The 26,064-nt window shown below is 34.9% G+C and overlaps 1 protein-coding gene across 3 annotated transcripts in view; it reads left to right on the top strand.

The window, feature by feature from the left end:
• Nucleotides 1-26,064, top strand: part of CUL3 (cullin 3) — a 112,803-nt gene that overhangs the window by 78,638 nt on the left and 8,101 nt on the right. For all 3 annotated transcript variants that reach the window (NM_001192806.2, XM_059875245.1, XM_010802427.3), the window contains 9 exons: nucleotides 645-759; nucleotides 3,465-3,693; nucleotides 7,636-7,781; nucleotides 8,529-8,705; nucleotides 10,084-10,254; nucleotides 10,868-10,975; nucleotides 14,827-14,951; nucleotides 15,538-15,634; nucleotides 20,672-20,806. In NM_001192806.2, the coding sequence (NP_001179735.1) occupies nucleotides 645-759; nucleotides 3,465-3,693; nucleotides 7,636-7,781; nucleotides 8,529-8,705; nucleotides 10,084-10,254; nucleotides 10,868-10,975; nucleotides 14,827-14,951; nucleotides 15,538-15,634; nucleotides 20,672-20,806 (1,303 nt within the window). The remainder of the gene's footprint in view (nucleotides 1-644; nucleotides 760-3,464; nucleotides 3,694-7,635; nucleotides 7,782-8,528; nucleotides 8,706-10,083; nucleotides 10,255-10,867; nucleotides 10,976-14,826; nucleotides 14,952-15,537; nucleotides 15,635-20,671; nucleotides 20,807-26,064) is intronic.

Below are 26,064 nucleotides of genomic sequence, written 5' to 3'. Positions count from 1 at the left end.
GACAGTCTTTCTAAACTCTTTGGGTTTAGGTTTTTAGTGGTTATATCTTGAGAATTGATTCACTGTCTTAATTTTAAGTTTGTCTAGCAGCAGCATGTTATAAAAATACTCAAAAACGTTATGTCACAGTTAGCAAAGTTAGCTAGATTTTAACTGAAAAGCAGACATTTATTTTTAGAAGAAACCATCCTAAAGCTTTTGTTTAATATATCTTTAAGAAGCAAATCAACCATTAATCTTTTTTATTTTTTGTGTATTTTTTAATGCTGACATTTTGTTCTTTTTTCTGTTTGATAACATGTTTGTCTGTCTTTTTTTGAAGGGGCTTTTGGTTAGCATTTATTTTTAATGTATGTGAAGAAAAAAATGTCGAACATAGTCTAAAATGACTGAGAACTTGTACCCGTTTTGTTAAGTCATATTCTAAGTTACAACAGCATGAGGACAACTCGAGATAAATAACTGTACAGTGTGCTTTCCAATTAAAATTGTTCTAAATCCTCATGTTATAAATCGGTTGCTTATGGGAAATTGAGCACTTTCGTTAAAGTTGTTCTGAAAGTCTTTCTCGCTACTTCTGTTGCATGTTTCACGTGAATCTTTAATGTGTTTTTACTATCAAGTGGTTTAACTTCTTTTGACAGAGGCGCAATAAGAAATGCTTGCCAGATGTTAATGATATTAGGTCTCGAAGGACGATCAGTCTATGAAGAAGATTTTGAGGCTCCTTTTTTGGAAATGTCTGCAGAGTTTTTTCAGGTAATCAGTTATAAGATACAAATATCTTATGTATTTATTTGTATAAGATATAAATACATACTTTTAAGATGTTCTTAAGATTACCAAATATAGTTACTAATTTAAACACTTTGACCTTTATGTCCTGAGGCCCATTGGGGAAAAGAATGCAAATTTTATACCCTTCAGCACACCAACCCTACATGCTCACATTCCAGTGAAGGAGCTTATTGGAAATAAATCGAAGAGGTTGGACTTAGACATATGATTTTTTTTAATTTATTTTTAAATTGAAGGATAATTGCTTTATAGGATTTCATTGTTTTATGATTTTTTGAAATTATATGCATTTTCCTAATGGTCCAGTGGTTGGGACTTTGCCTTCCAGTGCAGGGATGTGGCTTCAGTCACTGGTCAGGCAGCTGATATCCCACGTGCCTCTCTGCCAAAAAACAAAATGTAAAACAGAAACAGTGTTGTAACGAATTTAATTAAATCTTTAAAAATGGTCTCCATCAAAAAGAAAAATCTTTAACAAATTTTATGTTTATATGTTTCTAAAACATAGAAACTAAGGAATAACCTTAAGTTTTATAATATTTATATGTTACTGTAATTTGCCATAAATTCACAGGCAGTACATCACCAATGAAGTCTCATTATTCAGGCTTTTGGTAATTTACTAGTAAATATAGATAAGATAATAGGTATGATCCCGTAGTGCATCTATATGTCTTAAAAGCTATTGATGAGGAAATTATAAGATACAAATTTGCAGCTGTATCTACAACCCCAAACCAACTGAATGGCCAAAAGTAAGGATAAACTAGTACTGATTTGTAATGAAATAACAATGACTGAGTACTGTGACAGACAAGACAGTCTTTATAGAGTCATGGTAATTGGGCATTCTTCCTGAAAGCCTCAACCATCTGAGCAGTTTATAGTAGGAGCTTTGTAGTACTGCTAAAGTAGACTCAGTTAAAACTTTACTATTCAATTTCAGTAATAAACTTTTTAAAAATAAGCAGAAAGTTACAATTACTCTACAGTAGGTCATTTTTAAGAGCCATTCAGATCAGTTGCTCAGTCGTGTCCGACTCTGCGACCTCATGAACCGTAGCACACTAGGCTTCCCTGTCCGTCACCAACTCCCGGAGTTACCCCAACTCATGTGCATCGAGTCGGTGATGCCATCCAGCCATCTCATCCTCTGTCGTCCCCTTCTCCTGCTGCTGCCGCCAAGTCACTTCAGTCGTGTCTGACTCTGTGTGACCCCAGAGACAGCAGCCCACCAGGCTCCCCCTCCCTGGGATTCTCCAGGCATTGCTACTGCTAAGTCACTTCAGTCGTGTCCGACTCTGTGCGACCCCATAGACAGCAGCCTACCAGGCTCCCCTGTCCCTGGGATTCTCCAGGCAAGAATGCTGGAGTGGGTTGCCATTTCCTTCTCCAATGCATGAAAGTGAAAAGTGAAAGTGAAGTCACTCAGTCGTGTCCGACTCTTTGCAACCCCATGGATTGCTGCCCACCAGGCTCCTCTGTCCATGGGATTTTCCAGGCAAGAGTACTGGAGTGGGGTGCCATTGCCTTCTCCATCTCCAGGCATTGGGTGTATATAAATGTGGGACTCCTGAAATTTTGCTGTCACTTACCAGTAAAGAAACAAACGAACGTACTTGCACACTGCCGCCCACATCACCCTACCACCACCCCCGCCACGGTTTTTAAAAATCAGTTTGTAACCTATCAGGAAGATTTTTATGGCCTGTACTGGTAAGCCTGAACCATGCTTTATGAAATGCTAATTTTATGATGTAGGAAACTATTTTCTAATAACGCAACAACTAGTTCTGGATATTTTTTACAGTGTTTTTACATTTGCATTTGTTTTAATTTCTTTCATTACAGTGTAGAAATAAAGTAGAAAATTGTCAGGTTTCCAAAATATATTACAGTGATATATATATTAATGTAATAGTGAAGTGGTTGTCTCACCATGATTTTTGTTTGGTGTGATAATGTGTATCACACCATTATCACACACACCTAAAAACTTAAATTATTTCAAACTACTTTTTATTAAGAGAATGGAAAATACTATTACATTTGTATATCATTTATATTAATATGTCTAACATTATATAATTTTTAGATATATTTGTTAATTTTATTATGAGGTTAAAGTCAGGGTCAGCATTTAAAACTTACTGAGATTTCTCTGTAAGACTGGTGTTAGCAGACAAGATTGATAGTTATTGAAAAGCTCTTTCTCAGACTTTATATATATTCCTTTGAGAGTGGGAGTAGGGTGGCAGGAGGACTTTAGTAACTACCAGTATGGCAGCAAAACTATGATAAATCGGATGAATCTTTTTAGGCATAATTTTACATTAAAACAAATAATTTTTCACTCTCACTTGAAGTCAGATGCTTCATTGTGTAGTTTCAACTTTTACTGGCATATGCTTACTTTTTCTGCTATTCGGAATACACTGGCAAAGTTTGAAAAATGCTGCTTAAGGATAATGTATTAATTTAGTTGTATGTAATGCTTTAAAGGATATGCTGATGCTAGGAGTATTTATAGACAGTATATAAAATGTTAATAGCGCTTGGGATATTTAGTTTGGTTTATGAGAAACACTATAGAAACCGAGTTGAAAGCAGAAGCACATTTTGCTGCTTTGTTTAAAAAAGAAAAAAATCATGCTTTTTGTTTGCAGATGGAAAGCCAGAAATTTCTAGCAGAAAACAGTGCTTCAGTATATATAAAGAAAGTAGAAGCTAGAATTAATGAAGAAATAGAACGAGTGATGCACTGCCTTGACAAATCAACTGAAGAGCCGATTGTAAAGGTGGTTGAGAGGGAACTCATTTCCAAGCACATGAAAACTATAGTAGAAATGGAGAATTCGGGACTAGTACATATGTTGAAAAATGGCAAGACAGAAGGTAAGTGTTAGCAATTGAAAAACAATTAAATTCTTGTAGGTCTGCCAGGTTCTCGTTTTTTTTTTTTTTTTTTTCTATTGAAGATTATGAATATCAGTTTTCAAGAAGTCATGATGTTTGATCACTTTATCACTGTTGGTACTTTGATAGGATTTTACAGTAAAGCTTTACACTTAATAAGGTTTCTAGATGTTGCTAGTGAATTGAATAGCTGATTTTTTCTTTCATCTTCAGTCTCCTCACTTTGTGTTTTTCTTAACCCAGAAGATAAAGCCTAATGATGTTGATGAGGCTGGTGAGCTCCTGACCTGCTCCTGTACTTTATTTTTTTATGCCAGGGCATTTAGAGTCTTTTTTTCATCCACACTCTCCACAGTCTGAAGTTCCAGTCTTAAATTTTTGTATGCATTCCTTTGGGGAGTTGGTTGTGATAAGGGTACCAAAAATGCAAAAATTTGTGTGTCTTCCACGTTGACATGTTTAGATGAACTCTTAAGTTATAGACTGAACAAGGAGAAAGGAGTATTGCTTACAAGTAAACATTTTGGAGATAACTAACATTTACTCTTTTTTTGACTATTTACCTTATTTTCCTGAAGTGATAGGGAATACCCTGGGACAAATTACGAAGAACAGTTATGTTGTCCTCATTCTTAATTTCTGAAGCTTCGCATTAAAACTGGAACTTGCTAAGTCACTGATACAGTAATAAAAGGGTAGTGCTAATGATCAAGAATCTGCCTGCCAGTGCAGGGGACACAAGAGATGTGGGTTCAGTCCCTGCGTCAGGGAAGATCCCATGGACAGAGCAGCGTTGTGGACTGTCTGTGGGATTGCAAAGAGTCGGGCATGACTGAGCAGACGAGCACATAGAGCACATGGTATTAAAAAGTAAATCTGGTGCTGGGTGAAGTCTTAGCAACATTATAGCCACGTACTTATAAAAGAAATACATACTGCCTATGACCTATGACCCTACCTTGACTTCCTAGGTAGGGAGTGAAACAATTTTTTAAGTTAATAATTTAAAAGACAGGAAGACGTAAGAGAAGGGAAAAGAAAGATAGTAGGAAGAGAGGTTGTTCCATTCTTCTTCTAGTGGAATCTTTGCCTTGTATTTTCAGATGATTATGTTTCTATATATGTTTTAACTTCCAGAAAAGTTGCATGTAAATTTGTTGTCTTTATTAAGCTAGAGAAAGTTACTTTTTAAAAACACTCCGATAAAGCTTTTTTGTAAAAGCAAAACAAAAATCATTTTTAAGGATATTTTCCAAAATAAGCTACTCCTGGATGCCCATTGTCTTAAGTCAGGGATTGGCAAAATTTTTTTCTAAAAGGAGAGAGAATAAATAGTTTAGGGGTGTGGACCATACAGTAAACTACCCATCTCTGCTATAATAGAAAGTAGGTATAGACAATAACATAAATGAATAAACTTGTATTCTTATAAAATTTTGATTTTTATTTTTCAACCATTTAAAATGTGAAAAGCATTCTTATTTTGTGAACTGTTTAGTAACAGGCAGTGGCCTATACTTGTTCCATGGGCTATAGTTTGATGACCCCAATCTTAATGATCTCTGGCAGATGAGGACTTTATGAAAAGCAATTTTCCTTACTTAAACAGAATGAGAATCAATTTTCTAATGTATTGTTTAGTTACTGAGTTAATGCTTTCTTATTCATGTTTGGTGGGGGTGGCTAAGAGTTGGGAGATTAAATGTGCTTGAAGATTAAGAGGCTAGGAAATGTTTGATGGAGAGATGATTGAGCACACCTGAATTATAGTATCTGTAGCCTGCATGGAGACTTGTGTTAAAGGCATTAAGTATATCTAACACGTGGCAACTGCTTAATAAGCACCTAAATGGTGGAGTATCAGAATAGCCACTTACCATAGTTTCTGTTTAGTGCTTAATGTTCTCAGCAAGTAAGCAGCTTTCTGTGATGCTAAATTAAATTTAAAAATCATGGCTTCAGTTTTCCTGGCTTTCCACTAGAAACCTAATTGCAAAATGTCTTAATTATGCTAGGACCTGCTCTTGAACAATATGTCAAGAATATGTCAGAGATGCAACTTCACCATTATGAAGCCAAATGTCTTATAGATCAGAAAGTGAAAGTGTTTTCCCACCATGAGTAGAGGATTAGTTGGATTGATCATGAAATGCATATGGCACTATGAAATTAAGTTCACATAGTATCATTTTATTGTTTCAGTGTAAACAAATAATATTTAATTGCTTGCCAAATAATTTTTCTTCTCTTTCACTTTCTCCACTATGCCATCCATTTATTTACAGTGGATTACATATAATGAAATTTTATTAGTTTATATACAGTTAAATATACAACATATAAACAGAACTATAATAGCATAGGAATAAAGAATACAAAATTGGAAACTGTTTTGTTAGAGGTATTTGATAACAAAAGCTTACTGTAGTACATATCCATAAATTTCTGTTGCATTTGTAACATGGGCCATTCATTTTAACATGGGCCAACTTGGTTATAATTTATACCAAATGTGAGATACTATAAGATTTGCTCTGTGTGGATTATTTTGGACATACATTGTTGATGAGAATACTTTGTCCAAAAACTTTTGAAAGTCATTTTGAAAGTCATTTCAAAAAAAGTTTGTCCAAAAACTTTTGAAAGTCATTGAAACAAATTTTGAAGCCCTTTTTATAAAAGTTGCATCCATGTATTTTTAGGATCTAAATTGCTCTTATAAATACAGACAAGGTGGGCAAATTACAGCCTGTCAGATCTGGCCCACTACCAGTTAGGCTGGAAAAAAAGTCAAAAGAGTAATATTTCATTACATATGAAAATTATATAAGTTTTAGATCTCAGTGTCTATAAATCAAGTTTCATTGAAGTACAGTCATGACCATTCATTTATGTATTAGCCATGGCTTCTTTCTGGCTACAATGGCAACATTGAGTAGTTGGAACAAAAACCATATGATCCATGGTTTAAAACATTTACTGTCTGATGCTTTACAGAAAACAGCCCCTGATCTAGAAGGTGCTGTTCTAACTCCATTTTTAAAAGTTCTCAGTTATAAAACCTTTTTTTATATCATTGTAAAGTTTTGACATTGTATTCTTCCAGTAAGTTCTTATTTCAGAGATACATTAGACATACAGGAAAGCAGTATCTCAACTCCACCTTTTATTTCTGTAAAAGGCAGTCTAGAATTTTCATTCTAAATAAAAACAATGTAGTGAGATACGCCAGTTTTTCAAATACAGATATTGGCTTAGATCACCTCCTAAAAAATACCAGGGATTGCTCCGAGGAAAATACTAAAACATAGGAGTTTATACTGTAAGTTTCACATGAATTTTACCATGATGTGTAATGAAATTTATTTCTTGCCACTATTGGCATTGAACTTTTGAGATAGACATGCTTCAAAAATACCTGTAAGACTTTTCTTGGTTTTTAAAGTTCCTCTTTTTACATTAACTGTCAGTTAAACCACATTTATTTTTTTAATTGGACATACCAAATTTAAAGTTATTCTTTTGATAGTTGTTTTGTTGTATTACTAGTTTCTAAATTAGAATTATATTGGATAAATTACATAGGAACCCAAAAGTTCAGTTTTCCTTTTTTGTGACTTTGTTTCTTATGCTATTTGGACATCTCTTCCATGCAAACCAAAACTTGCCACAACCGTTTATTGATGCTTAGTATCTCATCTGTATGATGTATTTTGTAAGTTGCAATAATAATCATTAACTAGTTTTCCCTCATCCCAGCCCCATTTTGCTGCAATTTTGTTTTTTAGTAGTTTTTTTATGGGGTCATCAAATTATCATAATGGAGCTTCTTTAAATATCACAAATCAGCATGAACAGATATTCAGTTTTTTTTTTCTTAATCTTTAATGTAGCCAATTTGTGTGTTCATTCTGATTGCAGACCTTGCTTGCATGTACAAGTTATTTAGTCGTGTGCCAAATGGTTTGAAAACGATGTGTGAGTGTATGAGTTCCTATTTAAGGGAACAAGGTAAAGCCCTTGTTTCTGAGGAAGGAGAAGGAAAGAATCCGGTAGACTATATCCAGGTAAGTAAATACAGAAGATTCTCTTTATCATAAAGTAATTTTGTTGTGCTAAAAAGATCACTTTTACAAAGTGATGTAGTATGTATTTTGACTGAATTGTTCCAGTGGTAGGTTAATATGTGTAATTATCGTAAATATTTCAGGAATTTTGGAAAGTACGTATGTTTATATCAGGGAGCCAAACTCAGCCACTTCTTTTTATGTATTAGCTTATCTGATGAAGACCTTATTTAAATAGTGTCAAGAATGAAAGTTTGTTCTTCTTTGTATGCCTTAGTGTTTATATACCCTCATGTGTTAGAAAAAATAACTGTTTTAGTGACTTTTTGTTTCAAGATATTTTGCTTTCAAACAGTATTATGAATATATTATGCTCTCAAATTTTTCATGTTTTAGTATCAACAGTCAGCTTTCTCTGTGTGTATTTTTAAAGCTGATTTTCTTAGGCTCACCCATTCAGTCAAGATAGAGGAAGGTAGGGAGAAACGGTGAAACGGATCTTTGTTTCACCTTCAGTAGAGTAATACATAAATGGAAGATAGAATACTTCTCTCACCACTGATGTTTTTAATACAGGCTTTTAGATACAGGCTCGAAAATAACAACGTAGAATCTGTAAATTTAACACTGAGTGCACACATTTATTACTAGCGAAGTCAAAGGTAAATGTGTAGTTACACATGTGGTGTTTATCGAACATATATTAACATGTATCCTAAATTTCTTTCTTCTTTTTTTATTTGGAAGGGCTTGTTGGATCTGAAGAGTAGGTTTGATCGCTTCCTCCAGGAATCGTTCAATAACGACAGGCTCTTTAAACAGACTATTGCGGGTGACTTTGAGTATTTTCTCAACCTCAACTCCAGGTCCCCTGAATACCTCTCATTATTTATTGATGATAAGCTGAAAAAGGGAGTCAAAGGGGTAAGTGTTAAAGCATTTGAAAGTACATTGTTTTATTTGTAGATGTAACATTAGGAAATAAAACATAATTTAGACAATTTTGTATATATAAAGTCTTTTGCTATGCTTGGGCTTCCTTGATGGCTCAGAAAGTAAAGAATCTGCCTCCAATGTGGAATACCCGGGCTCGATTCCTGGGTTGGGAAGATCCTCTGGAGAAGGGAATGGCAGTCTACTCTAGTGTTCTTGTATGGAGAATTCCATGGACAGAGGAACCTGGCAGGCTACAGTCCATGGTATTGCAAAGAGTTGGACAGCACTGAGCGACTGACACTTTGACTTTTCACTTTTGCTATGCTTAAATGTGCACTGTGATATTTGAAAGGCTTGTTTTAAGTGCTTGAAGTGGTCAGAAGTGCTTTGACATTTCACTTAATGTGTCATTGGCGTCAGAAACAACCACACAGCCATAAACTTTTAGATTGTGAGGGTTATATATAAGTGATAATAAGAAACTAGAAAACAGGTATACATTGCACATAGAATATTGCTTACTCTTATCTGGTTCTGGAGGTTATCTATCCAGTAGTACTTGAGTGTCAAGAATTTGAAGACCTAGTCTAGAATAAGTATCAGAAAATACTTTGATAGCATATATGGCAGCTCAATTTCAAGTGTTTATAATGTATCTGGGATCTTGGAAGTGCACTATAGCACAGAAAATCAAAATAAACAGATTGGGATTATGTGTAAATTGGTCTTGCTGACTTCATCTTGGGATTTGTGAGACATAAGGGCAAAGCAGCAAGTAGGTAGTAATAACAGAAACGAGGAATATTACCATGGACACCGAATAGAAGAGACACATCTAAATAGTCTTCCGTAATTTTTAATATAAACTGAATACAACCTGCCACAGTATCATCTTGCCCTTGTTTAAAAGATTAGGGGCAAGAGGCCTTTTTGCTTTGGGAAATATAACATATTGTTATGCTTCTGTTTGAACAATTTAGATTTTGAATGAGCTCATATAAAAATAACTGTCTTTTGGCCAATATGTTTTACAGTACAAGGGCACTGTAAAATTCTCTTATGTGATTAAAATTTCATTTCAGCTATTCTCAGTCATCCTCCAGCCATGTATCAGCCTCTCCCTTTCAGAGTTAGCCCACTGGGGAGTGGAGTGCCATTCCAACTTCTGATTCGTGTTGCACTGGTTCAGAATGTAAGAACCGAGCTGTAGGAAGTGGGCCATATTGTCTCATGTTAGATCTCTTTTCTGACATGGTCAACCAGATATTTATGTTTGTTATTAATGTTGTTTTAAAACTGAACTGTGATACTGTTTTTGTAGAATTAAAGCTATGTAATTGTTAATTGTCTTCTAATTGATTTGCAGCTAACAGAACAAGAAGTAGAAACAATATTGGATAAGGCAATGGTCCTTTTTAGGTTTATGCAAGAAAAAGATGTATTTGAACGTTATTATAAGCAACACTTGGCAAGGAGACTTCTTACAAATAAAAGTGTTTCTGATGACTCTGAAAAAAATATGATTTCTAAGTTAAAGGTAAGGTGTATTTAGGATGGAATGGAGTGCCCTTAACTAATGTTTATCACATAATTGAGCACCAACAAACAAGTAATTGGGAAATAATTGATTTAAAATATTTGTTTCTGTAAATGAACAAAGCTAGATTTTGAGGGACCTGTGGTTTTTTTGTTTTGTTTTTTAAAGAGAAAGTTGTATTGCGATTTGTTCAAGTTCTGGGACGTTCACAGTGTACTGAAATTTCTCTTGGTGAGGCAGATACATTTATGGCGATCTGGGGGAGGATCAGTACAAGGAAAGCAGTAAGTGGAATATGACATACACTTCTGTTTCACACAGTGTGATCCACAGGCCACCTGTACACATATCACCTGATATGGGTGTTTCTTGTTAAAAACACAGAGTTCTGGGCCCTACCTTCAGTTGGCTTTATGAAAATCTCAGAGTCTGGAAATTTGCGTTTTAAAATAAAATTCTTAGGTTATTAATCCCACTAAAGTTGGTGCCTACAGGCATAGAACAACTATTATTAGAAAGATTCAGAAAGGATGACAGTAACATGGAAGAGGTTGTATGTTTCCTCATAACAGAATCCATCATTTGTTTGTGTATGTTTGTGTTTTTCTTCTAGACTGAATGTGGATGTCAATTCACATCAAAACTGGAAGGAATGTTTAGGGATATGAGCATCTCAAACACAACTATGGATGAGTTCAGGCAACATCTACAGGCTACTGGGGTGAGACTCTTCATTAATTTCTACTTATGTAAATGTTTTTTATATATAGTCTTTTGTAATAGGCATTTTCATCCATTTAGATAACTGAATTGCTGGTGTCATTTCTTTAAATGTCATTAGAGACAACATATGTATTTGTGAGTGCTTTAAAAATTATTTCACCCATACAACCTGTTTTTCTAACTTTTCTATTCTTAAAATATATTCTCTTATTCTTAAACAACTTAGTTTATCCTCCCTACTTGAAGGAATGCACTGAATATTTAATAAATAGAGTTATGTTATAACCATTTACAGATTATGGAAACAATACCAGGCTTAGGCAAACTTCTTGTTGCTTAATTGCTCAGTCGTGTCTGACTCTTTGTGACCCTGTGGATTCTAGCCAGCCAGGCTCCTCTGTCCACGGGATTTTCTCAGGCAAGAATACTGGCTGCTAAGTCACTTAAGTTGTGTCCGACTCTGTGCGACCCCATAGACGGCAGCCCACCAGGCTCCCCCGTCCCTGGGATTCTCCAGGCAAGAACACTGGAGTGGGTTGCCATTTCCTTCTCCAATGCATGAAAGTGAAAAGTGAAAGTGAAGTCGCTCAGTTGTGTCCGACTCTTAGCGACCCCATGGACTGCAGCCCACCAGGCTCCTCCGTCCATGGGATTTTCCAGGCAAGAGTGCTGGAGGGGGCTGCCATTGCCTTCTCCAAAGAATACTGGGGTGGGTTGCTATTTCCTTCTCCCGGGGATCTTCCTGACCCAGAGATTGAACCTGCATCTCCTGCATTGGCAGGCGGATTCTTTACTGCTGAGCCTCCAAGGAAGCTCCCTAGGCAAGCTTATTGAGTTTTAATACTTTTTCTTTACCCTAGGATGGTATTGTCTTATAATTGTTACCTGAGCTTCTTGTACCTCATTATTCTTATTCATGTGAAAGATTAGGATAAATGGGCCTGACATCCTCAGAGTTGGTAAAGGGTGAGCTGAGAATAGCAATGCTGATGCTGGTGTGTTGTAAGTGTGCTTTTGTATTGTGATTGCCAGAAGTTCAGTGAGCTGCAACTTACAGTAAGACTTTGGAGTCCAGTGAAGTTTTTGAGAAGATTTCAGTAGGGTATGATGAAGTTCAGAATTTTCTCTTTTTTGTTAAACTGTTTTTCAACTCTGCATTCACCTTAAGGTTTTGTTTTTTTGTTTGTTTGTTTTATTTTGTTTTGTTTGTTTTAAGTGTCCAAGTACCTTTTCTATGATAGTTGAAGGTCTTTTGATTGAAAAATTGCCATCTTTATTTACTGTTGACCATTCTTTGGAGATCAGTTCTGGGTGTTCATTGAAAGGACTGATGTTGAAGCTGAAACTCCAATACTTCGGCCACCTGATGCAAAGAGCTGACTCATTTGAAAAGACCCTGATGCTGGGAAAGATTGAGGGCAGGAGGAGAAGGGGATAACAGAGGATGAGACGGTTGGTGGCATCACTGACTCAGTGGACATGGGTTTGGGTAGACTCCAGGAGTTGGTGATGGACAGGGAGGCCTCGTGTGCTGCAGTCCATGGGGTCACAAAGAGTCTGACATGACTGAGCGACTGAACTGAACTGATTCTTTTGCACTGGGATTGTTCAACACGATCATTTCATCAGATTCTGTTTTCTGTTTTCTTTCTGTGAAGTTTGTGCATTTTCTCTTCTTTCATTTTGACTGTTCAGATACATCCTGCACTTTATGGTGGAATATTTTTTTTATAATTGTTAACCCATTAAGTAGAGTACTTGTCGAGATGCTCAGAGTTATATATCTGCTGATCTTGTTGCATCTTCCACTTTGTAGAGCCATTATTTGCGTACAATTCCTAGCTATTTTGTAATTGTTTATACAATAAGCATCTTAAGCTTTAAGTCTCCTAAACCTTTATTTTCATTAGAAAGATTTGATGAAAAGTGACAGAGAAAAACAAATCTTGAACTTTGTGAAATCTTGGAGCCCTTTTAAAACATCAGCAATCCTCAGATATTTCTGTTACTATCTTAAAGGTTCCTGACTTGTTGAAATAGAATGACTCTTCTGTTTACTTTCAGAAGTCATATAACAAGTACTTTCTTAAAATTCTGAATACTTGTAGTATACTTTATTTAGACAAGTCATATTTATTATGCTGAAGGAAATTTAAGTATTTGTGCATTATTTCCTGTGTTTTACTTTTTTCATGGGGATAAGGACGGGAAAACCACCTTGCTGTCATATTTCTGTTCATTTATATCAACAAATTGTATCCAGACAGACTTTTCTAGTACCTTGTCGTTTGTGTACTTGTCTCTGTCATGTAGTGTCTTTGAAAATAAGCTGAATGGCTTAAAAATACTACTACAATAGCTAGAAATAAATGTCCAAACCATTAGAGCAATAGTTCTTGAGGTTCTTTCTCTTTTTAATTTAACAAATAATTCACTGTTTCTATGCCAGGCATTGTTCTAGGCACCGGGTATACAGCAGAGAATAGGCAAGAATCCCTACCTTGATGGAGCTTTCTTTCTAATTACAGAACACTTCAGCTGGTGATAGGAGATGTAGAGGAACACTGTAGCCAGGAAGAGTGGTCAGAGAAGGCCTCCTTTAAAAAATGACATTTTGAAGAAAGACTTGGAAGATTAGGGAGCAAGATATCTGGGGATATGAGAAAAGAGATAAAAGACATTGTTATTTGGGTGCCCCTTCCCTGCTTGCAAATGTGTAAACAGTTCTCAGGCCTCTTCGATTCATCATCTAAGCATCTTTGCTGTGATCTTTCCTATGTGTCATCTAAGGTTTCTGGGTTCAACTCTTTAAAATGGAGTAACCCATTTAAGAGATAATTATGAAGAAATCTAAATGTGGAATACATCTTGATATTTATAAACTTGTTCTTTTTTTAAAATTTCACTGAATCATTCAGGATACATAAAAATGGAACAAGCTGTGAATCTTAATGATAAAGCTGAACAGTGATTGTTGTTCAGCTGACTATTTGCGACCTCATGGAGTGTAGCATTCCAGGCTCCTCTGTCCTCCACTATCTTCTGGAATTTGCTTAAACTCATGTCCGTTGAGTTAGTGATGTTATCCACCATCTCATCCTCTGTTGCCCCTTTTCCTTTTGCCCTTAATCTTTCCCAGCATCAGGATCTTTTCCAATGAGTCAGCTGTTCACATCAGGTGGCCCAGAGTATTGGAGCTTTTCCCCTTAATAATGTCTGTTGATATGCTTTGTTACCGTTTTCTTAAAAAATTATCTTGTTAAGAGATCTGTTTAAAGGGAAAAAATAACCTCATTGTGACAGTAATGCTAGCATGTATTTTATAGAGGTAGTCAAACATGCAAATAGTTACAGAGCACCGACTGTGTAGAACTGGGCCTAGCGTCCTATGCAGAGATTGATAGAATGTGAGCTACATGTGAAAACCTGAAAGTTTTGGTCAGTTTAGTTGAAATGTGATTGGGATGTTAGAAATATTTTGTTTCTGTGTTAAGATGGCAGGAGTACTTAAAAACTGAGATGAAAGGTATTATTCTGGAGTTTTCTCTAAAATGATACTGATATGACCCCTTGGCATTTTATCTGGAAAAAATCTTAAAGGCCTCAAACTTTGTACATTTCAGTGACACCAGTAAGACTAAGCAAACATCTTAAGCAATAAAATTTACCATAGTTAAAATTAGGAAAACATTGGATGAGTCTAACTTTTAAGAAGATGTGTTTTATTTGCTGGCTGTTGGACCTGGAGATAACTACTTTGATAACTCTGATAACTCTCACAGTGGCTTGGCAACAGATAGCACATCCTAGCTAACTTGGCGCGGGGACAATTTCTTCTTTTTGCCGCAGGTATCTTTAGGTGGTGTTGATCTCACAGTCCGGGTGCTCACAACAGGATACTGGCCCACTCAGTCAGCCACACCAAAGTGCAACATCCCACCAGCACCAAGACATGCTTTTGAGATATTCAGAAGGTAAATGTAGATCGAACTTTGTATTTCTAAGTACAAATTGTCCAGAATTGAGATGAATCGGAGCAGTTAGTGTCCCTGATTGAAGAGGAATATACTCCATTTTTAATCTTATTACCCTTTATGCTTTCAATATGTAAGGATGAATTGCATAATCTCTTTTCAGAGGAATACTAATACCCTTCTTCAGCATTAGTGCATAGTTAGGAGTATATTTTGTATTGATGTTTTCCACTAGGTGGGGGTGAATTGTTTTGGGGTTAATTATGGAGAAAGGTTGTCTTAAGAACTGCGGTGGCTGAGCAGCAGCCAGGACAAATAAATATACAAGTAGAAAGTATTTAGTGTACTACTTTTATCACTTACTGTCTAGCTAAGTTTCTTAGGTCTGTCTTTTTTCTGTCTCTTTTCCCCCACCCCTTAATTTATAGTTTCTTTTCTATAAAAAATTGGAACTGAACTTGATTCCTGAGATTTTTTTTTTGCTTTTGAAGTCTCCCTTACATAAATGTTTGTTAAAGATTGGAAGTTTATAATTTCAAATAAATAAGTTGTGTAATTCTCAAATACCTGGTTTGATTTGCTGAAGGTTTTACTTAGCCAAACACAGTGGTCGACAGCTCACACTCCAGCATCACATGGGTTCTGCAGATCTCAATGCCACCTTCTATGGACCAGTTAAAAAGGTAAATATTAATAGTTTGAGCATATTTTTATTTAATAACTTAGAACTGATTAGTGAGTTTTGTTGATTTGGGTAAATTATTTATTTCTTTTATTTCCCTGCCTGTTTCAAATATTTAGAAGAAGGAAACATCAGCTTTGATTCTTTACTTCTATTCCTTCAGTTACTAACTTCCTTTGACATTACGAAGACTATGCCAGTAGCCTTCCTTATGGAATAAGTAATATAATTACATTATTTATGAGATTAGACTTGAGATAGTATTGCTTAAGATAATAAAATGCAAATTGATTTGAGAGCATACAAAACCCATCAGTCCTTTCTCAGAATTCTCAGTCTCCTATAATCCTTATTTCCAATAAATTGAAATCAGGAAAGCTAACAAGATTTGTGAAATGTGCAAAATGTTACCAAAGTGATTATTTAAAAATTAGCAATACACTAGTAAATTGCCTTCATTTTTAAAAAAGTAACTTCTTTTTTGTATGTAAAATTGTGAGCTTTAATTTACTTCCATTGCTCAGTATAAATAAAATCAGTCATTTGCCTTAAAATGGCAAAATAATAAAAAGCTTTTAAAAAAATTATTGAAGAAAAAAATACCCAAGTTGTTATCTAGGCAGCAAGTAAGTTTCATTAAACATTTTAATTAAAATCTTAACTTTTTTTATATGTCACTGTAACACCAAAGGTTTTTTTTTTTAATATTGTTGAAAATGCCTATAGTTACAAAACTACATATTGTAGTTTTTTATATTTAATTGAAGTGGGAAATATTCCTTAGAATTCATTTAGTTGAATTAGGTTTAAGACTGTTACATGTTTAGTTGTAAGTGGGAAGGTCAAGGATATTAAAGAACTCACTCAGCTTTTTTTTTTTTAATTTAATTTTATTTTTAAACTTTACAATATTGTATTAGTTTTGCCAAATATCGAAATGAATCTGCCACAGGTATACCTGTGTTCCCCATCCTGAACCCTCCTCCCTCCCCATACCCTCCCTCTGGGTCGTCCCAGTGCACCAGCCCCAAGCATCCAATATTGTGCATCGAACCTGGACTGGAGACTCGTTTCATACATGATATTATACATGTTTCAATGCTATTCTCCCAAATCTCCCCACCCTCTCCCTCTCCCACAGAGTCCATAAGACTGATCTATACATCAGTGTCTCTTTTGCTGTCTCGTACACAGGGTTATTGTTACCATCTTTCTAAATTCCATATATATGCATTAGTATACTGTATTGGTGTTTTTCTTTCTGGCTTACTTCACTCTGTATAATAGGCTCCAGTTTCATCCACCTCATTAGAACTGATTCAAATGTATTCTTTTTAATGGCTGAGTAATAACTCCATTGTGTATATGTACCATAGCTTTCTTATCCATTCGTCTGCTGATGGACATCTAGGTTGCTTCCATGTCCTGGCTATTATAAACAGTGCTTCGATGAACATTGGGGTACATGTGTCTCTTTCAATTCTGGTTTCCTCGGTGTGTATGCCCAGCAGTGGGATTGCTGGATCATAAGGCAGTTCTATTTCCAGTTTTTTAAGGAATCTCCACACTGTTCTCCATAGTGGCTGTACTAGTTTGCATTCCCACCAACAGTGTAAGACGGTTCCCTTTTCTCCACACCCTCTCCAGCATTTATTGCTTGTAGACTTTTGGATCGCAGCCATTCTGACTGGCGTGAAATGGTACCTCATAGTGGTTTTGATTTACATTTCTCTGATAATGAGTGATGTTGAGCATCTTTTCATGTGTTTGTTAGCCATCTGTATGTCTTCTTTGGAGAAATGTCTATTTAGTTCTTTGGCCCATTTTTTGATTGGGTCATTTATTTTTCTGGAGTTGAGCTGTAGGAGTTGCTTGTATATTTTTGAGATTAGTTGTTTGTCAGTTGCTTCATTTGCTATTATTTTCTCCCATCCTGAAGGCTGTCTTTTCACCTTGCTAATAGTTTCCTTTGTTGTGCAGAAGCTTTTAAGTTTAATTAGATCCCATTTGTTTATTTTTGCTTTTATTTCTAATATTCAGGGGGGTGGGTCATAGAGGATCCTGCTGTGAGGTATGTTGGAGAGTGTTTTGCCTATGTTCTCCTCTAGGAGTTTTATAGTTTCTGGTCTTACGTTGAGATCTTTAATCCATTTTGAGTTTATTTTTGTGTATGGTGTTAGAAAGTGCTCTAGTTTCATTCTTTTACAAGTGGTTGACGAGTTTTCCCAGCACCACTTGTTAAAGAGATTGTCTTTAACCCATTGTATATTCTTGCCTCCTTTGTCAAAGATAAGGTGTCCATATGTGCGTGGATTTATCTCTCGGCTTTCTATTTTGTTCCATTGATCAATATTTCTGTCTTTGTGCCAGTACCATACTGTCTTGATAACTGTGGCTTTGTAGTAGAGCCTGAAGTCAGGTAGGTTGATTCCTCCAGTTCCATTCTTCTTTCTCAAGACAGCTTTGGCTGTTCGAGGTTTTTTGTATTTCCATACAAATTGTGAAATTATTTGTTCTAGCTCTGTGAAGAATACTGTTGGTAGCTTGATAGGGACTGCATTGAATCTATAAATTGCTTTGGGTAGTATACTCATTTTCACTATATTGATTCCTCCAATCCATGAACATGGTATATTTCTCCATCTATTAGTGTCCTCTTTGATTTCTTTCACCAGTGTTTTATAGTTTTCTATATATAGGTCTTTAGTTTCTTTAGGTAGATCTATTCCTAAGTATTTTATTCTTTCCATTGCAATGGTGAATGGAATTGTTCCCTTAATTTCTCTTTCTGTTTTCTCATTATTAGTGTATAGGAATGCAAGGGATTTCTGTGTGTTGATTTTATATCCTGCAACTTTACTATAATCATTGATTAGTTCTAGTAATTTTCTGGTAGAGTCTTTAGGGTTTTCTATGTAGAGGATCATGTCATCTGCAAATAGTGAGAGTTTTACTTCTTTTCCAATTTGGATTCCTTTTATTTCCTTTTCTGCTCTGATTGCTGTGGCCAAAACTTCCAAAACTATGTTGAATAGTAATGGTGAAAGTGGGCACCCTTGTCTTGTTCCTGACTTTAGAGGAAATGCTTTCAATTTTTCACCATTGAGGATAATGTTTGCTGTGGGTTTGTCATGTATAGCTTTTATTATGTTGAGGTATGTTCCTTCTATTCCTGCTTTCTGGAGAGTTTTTATCATAAATGGATGTTGAATTTTGTCAAAGGCTTTCTCTGCATCTATTGAGATAATCATATGGTTTTTATTTTTCAATTTGTTAATGTGGTGTATTACATTGATTTGCGGATATTGAAGAATCCTTGCATCCCTGGGATAAAGCCCACTTGGTCATGGTGTATGATCTTTTTAATGTGTTGTTGGATTCTGATTGCTAGAATTTTGTTAAGGATTTTTGCATCTATGTTCATCAGTGATATTGGCCTGTAGTTTTCTTTTTTTGTGGGATCTTTGTCAGGTTTTGATATTAGGGTGATGGTGGCCTCATAGAATGAGTTTGGAAGTTTACCTTCCTCTGCAATTTTCTGGAAGAGTTTGAGCAGGACAGGTGTTAGCTCTTCTCTAAATTTTTGGTAGAATTCAGCTGTGAAGCCGTCTGGACCTGGGCTTTTGTTTGCTGGAAGATTTTTGATTACAGTTTCAATTTCCATGCTTGTGATGGGTCTGTTAAGATTTTCTATTTCTTCCTGGTCCAGTTTTGGAAAGTTGTACTTTTCTAAGAATTTGTCCATTTCTTCCACGTTGTCCATTTTATTGGCATATAATTGTTGATAGTAGTCTCTTATGATCCTTTGTATTTCTGTGTTGTCTGTTGTGATCTCTCCATTTTCATTTCTAATTTTATTGATTTGATTTTTCTCCCTTTGTTTCTTGATGAGTCTGGCTAATGGTTTGTCAATTTTATGTATCCTTTCAAAGAACCAGCTTTTGGCTTTGTTGATTTTTGCTATGGTCTCTTTTGTTTCTTTTGCATTTATTTCTGCCCTAATTTTAAAGATTTCTTTCCTTCTACTAACCCTGGGGTTCTTCATTTCTTCCTTTTCTAGTTGCTTTAGGTGTAGGGTTAGGTTATTTATTTGACTTTTTTCTTGTTTCTTGAGGTATGCCTATATTGCTATGAACTTTCCCCTTAGGACTGCTTTTAAAGTGTCCCATAGGTTTTGGGTTGTTGTGTTTTCATTTTCATTAGTTTCTATGCAAATTTTGATTTCTTTTTTTGATTTCTTCTGTGATTTGTTGGTTGTTCAGCAGCGTGTTGTTCAGCCTCCATATGTTGGAATTTTTAATAGTTTTTCTCCTGTAATTAAGATCTAATCTTACTGCATTGTGGTCAGAAAAGATGCTTGGAATGATTTCTATTTTTTTGAATTTACCGAGGCTCACTCAGCTTTTAATTCTTCTTGCTTGATTGCTTCTTTTTAAGGAAAAGGTTTTTTCTTAAATAATCATGTTAGCTTCTGCAGTTTTATTAAACAGATAAGTAGGTTTTGAAAAGATAATTCATATGTTAATTATTGAGGACTAAATTTGTACTTTTAAATCATAGAGCAGCAATAGGCTTTAAGGATGACAGATTCCCCCCTCTCCACCCTATGCTATTATTTAATCTCTTACAATGATCAGATCATGCAAAAAGAAACCTAACCCTATTACTTAGGGTGGCAGTATAATGGCAGTGATATCTTAAAAGTCCAGTTTTATCCTTGTATGTCCTATTACCATAAATTTTAGCTATAAATAAAAGGAATTATTGATTCATTACTTGTTCAGATACATTAGCGTGTTCATAATGGGAAAAAATGAGACAGTCCCAAATAAAGACTGTGTGTGTGTGTGTGTGTTTACACACACATATATATACATATACACTTTTAAAATAACATTTCTTTTTTATGTAGGAATGAGTCCTGTCATTTTGTTAAGGCGGGTTTGGGCAATGCAGAGCTTATTTCACAAGCATACTGGTAAACTTATCAGAAGATAATTATATCTTGGTTCTATTTTTATGTTTAAAAATTAAACAGGAAGATGGATCTGAAGTTGGCGTTGGAGGCGCACAAGTAACTGGCTCTAATACACGGAAGCATATATTGCAAGTCTCCACTTTCCAGATGACCATATTAATGCTTTTCAATAATAGAGAAAAATACACATTTGAGGTATGGGTTGGTTTGTGGATTTTACCTTGTTGTGTTGTTACTTGAGTCTTTTTCTTGTTTGAATAACCTAATGCAGAATTATTATTGAAAAGGATCTGAGTAATAACCTTTCAGAATATAATCGGAGAAATATGTATAGCATAAAATTGGACCATGGAACCATGAAACTATGAACGTTATACGCTTCTTGGGTCATGTTTCATTTGGTTTTTTAAGTCAACTTTGTTGAAATAGTACGTTTTATATAGTAAAACATAACTCCATCTAAGTTCACAGTTTGATGAGTTTTAACAGATATATGCACCTCTGTAACAAACACTGAACTCAAGATACAGAATATTATTTGGTTGTTCAGTCACTAAGTTGTATCTAACTCTTTTGTGACCCTGTGTACTGTAGCCTGCCGGGCTCCTCTGTCCATGGAAATTTTCAGACAAGAGTACTGAAATGGTTTGCCCTTTGCTTCTCCAGGGCATATTCCCCACCCAGGGATGGAACCCACATTTCCTACATTGGCGGTTGGATTCTTTACCACCTAGCCACCAGGGAAGCCCCCATAGAATATCTTCCCCAATTTTTATACTCTGTTGCAGTCATTTCCCTCACAGTATCTCCAGACTCAGGCAGCCAGTTGTCTGCTTTGTATCAATGTAAATTAGGTTTGGGTTTCTAGAATTTCTTATAATTGGAACCAAATGATACATATCACTTTTTTCCAGCTTCTTTTACATAGTCTAGTATTTTTAAGATTAATCTATGTTGTTGAGTATATAGTTCAGTAGTTTATTTTTATTGCTGAGTGATAACTCTGCTACATGGATCTGTTATGGTTTCTTTATCCACTCACCTCTTGATAGGCATTTCGATTGTTGGGTTGAATTTAGATCGTAGTGAATAGAGCTGTATGTTTAAATTTTTTTTGCACTTTGCACTACTGTGCTTTGCAAATCCAATTTTTGAAAACGATTATTTTTTTAATTGGAGTATAATTGCTTTACAGTGTTGTATTGTTTCTGGGGCATAGCATGAATCAAGCTGTATGTATACATAGATCCTCTACCCCTTGATTAAGCCTCTCTCCCACGCCCATCCCACCCTTCTAGGTCATCACAGACCACTGAGCTACCAGGCTGCATCCTGGAGTGATTTTACTTTTTCCATTTCTACCAGCAATGTAGGAGAGTTCTGCTTGCCCCACATATTCTCCAAAATCTAATATTCTCAGTCTTTTAAATTTTAGCCATTTTAGCTAGTGTGCAATTATACCTATTCGTTGTGAATTTAATTTCTTACTTTGATTGCTAATGGTGATGACCATTTTTTTGTTAATTCATGTGCCACTTAATGTGTCTTGTTTGATGAGTTCTTTGTTCATATAACTTTATTGGGTTGTTTAAAAATTCTTTATAAGGTTTGGATACAGATCCTTTGTCACCTCTATGTACTATGAATATTTTCTCACAGTCTGTTATTTGCCCTTTTATTTTCTTAATTTTACTAAGAGCAGAACTTTTTAATATTGACAAAGTCCAGTAGCTGCTGTTTTATGGTTTGTACTTTTGATAGTCTAAGAAATTATTGGCTGTTGTGTGGTTTCAAAGATTTTCTTCTACATTTTCTTCTAAGTGATTTATAGTTTTAGCTTTTTGCATTTAGATATATGATCAATTTCAAGTTAATTTTTTTGGTATGGTTATAGGAAGGATTAAGAATTATTTCCTCTGCCCACATATATTCACTTGTTCATTCAACATCATCTGTCAAAAGCACTAACTATTCTTTTCTCATTGAATTACCTTAGCCCCTTTATTTAGAAAAAATAAAATCAGTTGACCATATGTATGTATTTTTACACACTCTGATCTCTGTTTCATTAGTTTATGTCTGTCCTTTTGGTAATTTTACACTATCTTGATAGTGTCAACTTTCTTCTTTTAGAGTAACTATAAAAATATACTTATTACTTTTTTCCCCCATTAAGTCATGATTTGATTGAATTATATTCAGTTAGTCTTTTCCCATATGTTTAATGAGTAGGTTGGAGTTGAAATGAGGATCATGTGATATTTTTAAATTAAGTTTAAATGAAAGATAATGAATATTTTAAAAGCTGTAGAGTTACTGCCATTTTTACACTTAATTGAAAAAGAATTTTCAGATACAGGTGAACATTGGAAGTTTTAAATTTGAAATGAACAATTAAATTCTAGGCCTATTTTAATACTCATATTCTCTTTATGTGATGATAATATAGTTCAGAGATGACTATTTTTACATGATAATGCTTCAGAGAAATATTTTGAAACCTTAGTGTTTTAAGTCAGTGGCTAAGCCAAGAGATTTTGCTCTTGTAAATTTCCGGGTGTGTATTAACTTCGGGAATAACTTAATTTCCAAACACAAAATTATATGTGATTGAATCCTAAGATTATTGATTTCAAGTAAGTATTGAGTACCTTACCCAAACATTGTAAAGCTTTTCAGGCAGGTAGAACTGAATTATCTATAACAGCTTGGATGTTTTAGTCTGGAGCTATCATGGATAATATATTTTAAACAAATAAGCTGCTTAATAAATACTAGATTTGGTTTTCAGAGTCCTACTTTATAAAGAGCTGGTAAAAATAATAGGATAAACAAAATCATGAATGCATTTTCTTAAACCATTATTGGAATTGCTAGTAATTTTAGTGGTTCAGGCTTTTCTCCTTCCCTGTCTGGTTGGGATCGTTGAGGCTTAACAAGAAGTGACTTAGGTAGAAGGAAAAATTAAGTAGAAAATTGCTCTAATATTTTAAATTTTAGCTGTGTCAAACCAGAATCCTGAGCATAAGTGGCATATGTAAAATGCCATTCCTGTGGCTCCAAAACCTCTGCTTGCATCTCGAACCAGGCAATGGTGAAAAGGCTCATGACACACATTCACACTGTGTGCTTAGAGTCTGCTGCATAAGTTTTATTAGACAGCTATTTTGCAAAAATCTTCACATATTAGAAAAGATAGTTAAAAGTATTTAATAATTATTAAAGGAAGCTGATCTCTTCAAATATTCTTTATGAGTTCCATAAAATAGAGTATTTTTTATTTAATGCTACATAACAAATCTCAGCTTCATGTTGTAAAACAGCTACTAACAATTTATTATCTTTTGTGGTTTCTTTGGCTTGGGGATTCAGGAGCGGCTTGATTGACTTGTGGCTTGGAATCTTTAATGAGGTTATGTTAATATGTCAGCTGGGGCTTCAGTCATCTAATGTTGTCAGGATTGGAAAATACTATTGGTATGCACCTTTTTCCACATGACTGGAAAGTTTGTTTTGGCTGTTAACCAAACTTAGGGGGGTGTTAGATTCTCTCCATGTGGTCTTTACCAGACATGGCTGTTCGATTGTCCTTGTATCTTGGTGGCTAACTTTCCCTAGAGTGAGTGATCCAAGAGACCCAGGCAGAACCTGCAGTGCCTTTATGATCCAGCCTTGAAAATCACATATTATCACTTCCTTATTTTGTTGGTCACTAACATCACCCCAGTAAAGTGAGGGGACCACACAAGATTAAAACGTACCAAGGTCACTGTGGGCCATCTTGAGAACTGCCTTCAAAAGGTAGCATTTATTATAGTGTCACATTTAATCCATAGTAGTCAGGCTGCAGAGACTTTTTCCTCTTTTTATGTATTTTTTGGAATGTAGTCCATATTGTGATGTAGAACAGCTAAAATACCAAAATATATGTTTAATGGTAGTCTGTACCTTAGATTTTAGTAACTAGCATTTAATTTTTGAAAGAGGTATGGATATTAATACATGTTTTTCTGAATGTTCTTTATTAATACTTTTGAAAAATTTCTGAGTATGAGACTAAAAGCTAATTATTGACAGTAGCAGAATTAATGTCAGACAGAATTTACATAGACAATCATTAAACACCAGTGGTATTTCACCGAGAAATTATATCATTATTGTGACATAACAATGCATAAAGGAAAATGATTGGAAGTACAAGGAGAAATAGGTTAACTCCATTGTTACAGAAAGCCCTCACATATGTACTGACTATACAATAAAAAAGGATATTAAAGATCTGAATTAACACAGCAAATTAAAATTGAAAGTTATACTGGGAACTTTGAACCAGAAAACAAAATACACAAATTGTTCTTGAGAAATACCTTAGGCTACATAACCTTATTACTAAAACTGAACTAGGAAAATACAAAAAAGATAAGGAAGCTATAGGTTATTCAAAATAAATATACAAATCTTAAATAAAATATTATTAGCAGGTTATATTCAGCAGTGTATTGAAATAATAATCCACCCTGTCCAAGTGGGGTTTCTTCCTGGAATACAGAGAAGGAGTTTGTCAACAGAGAGCTATTGAGATTTTATAATAATAATACAATTAACTGAGCAGACATCAGTTCAAGGAGAAAAATCAATGATGTCTATGGATGTACGCAAAGCATATGAGAAAGGTCAGTCCTGATTTCTTAATTCCAGATGGGGCACTCTTAGCCACCTAAGAATAGAAAAAGTACCTTAATGGCATAAAGGTGTACCTAATGAGAGATCTAGTAAGGAAGCAGTAATTAGTATTAAAATATTAGACACCTTCCCCTTAAGGTTAGGAACAATTTATACCTGCCTTTACTCCTACTGTCCAGCCTTGTTCTGCAGGTCCTAATGAACACACTAAAAAAGAAAAAGGAATGAAATTTACCAATATCAAGAGTTGACAAAGTTTATAGACAGTATGACTGTCAAGTATAATAACTAAGAAATTATTTTTTGAGGAGAATTTGGGGTTGAAAAATCTTTCTATAAATCAGACTTATAGTAAGTCCCTTCTCTCTGCATCAGAATTAATTGGAAAATAACATGAGGAAAGAGATATTTTAATAATTATAATCTTTCTGGGAATCATTCTAAACACAGAAAGTACAAGACTTAAACCAAAAAGGCAATAAGAGAAAAGAATACGGAAGGGTACATGTATCTGAATGAGAAAGCTATGTGTTATAAAGGAATTTGTTTGTTTTTTTTTAAGTCACCTATAAATTCAGTGTCTCAATCCAAACCTGTAGATTTATTTTCTATGAAATTTGACAACTGATCCCAAAATTCGTCTGGTCAAGAGAATGCACAAGAATAGGCAAGGAGGGGCAGGGGTTTGGAGATGGGAAAGCCCAGTGAGAGGAAAAGGAATATGTCTTAATATCCAAACATAACTCGAAGTTAAAATTGTTTTTAACATG

The sequence above is a fragment of the Bos taurus genome, chromosome 2, assembly GCF_002263795.3.
Source record: "Bos taurus isolate L1 Dominette 01449 registration number 42190680 breed Hereford chromosome 2, ARS-UCD2.0, whole genome shotgun sequence".
Classification (NCBI taxonomy): domain Eukaryota; kingdom Metazoa; phylum Chordata; class Mammalia; order Artiodactyla; family Bovidae; genus Bos; species Bos taurus.
This window is presented reverse-complemented; position numbering and strand designations above follow the sequence as displayed.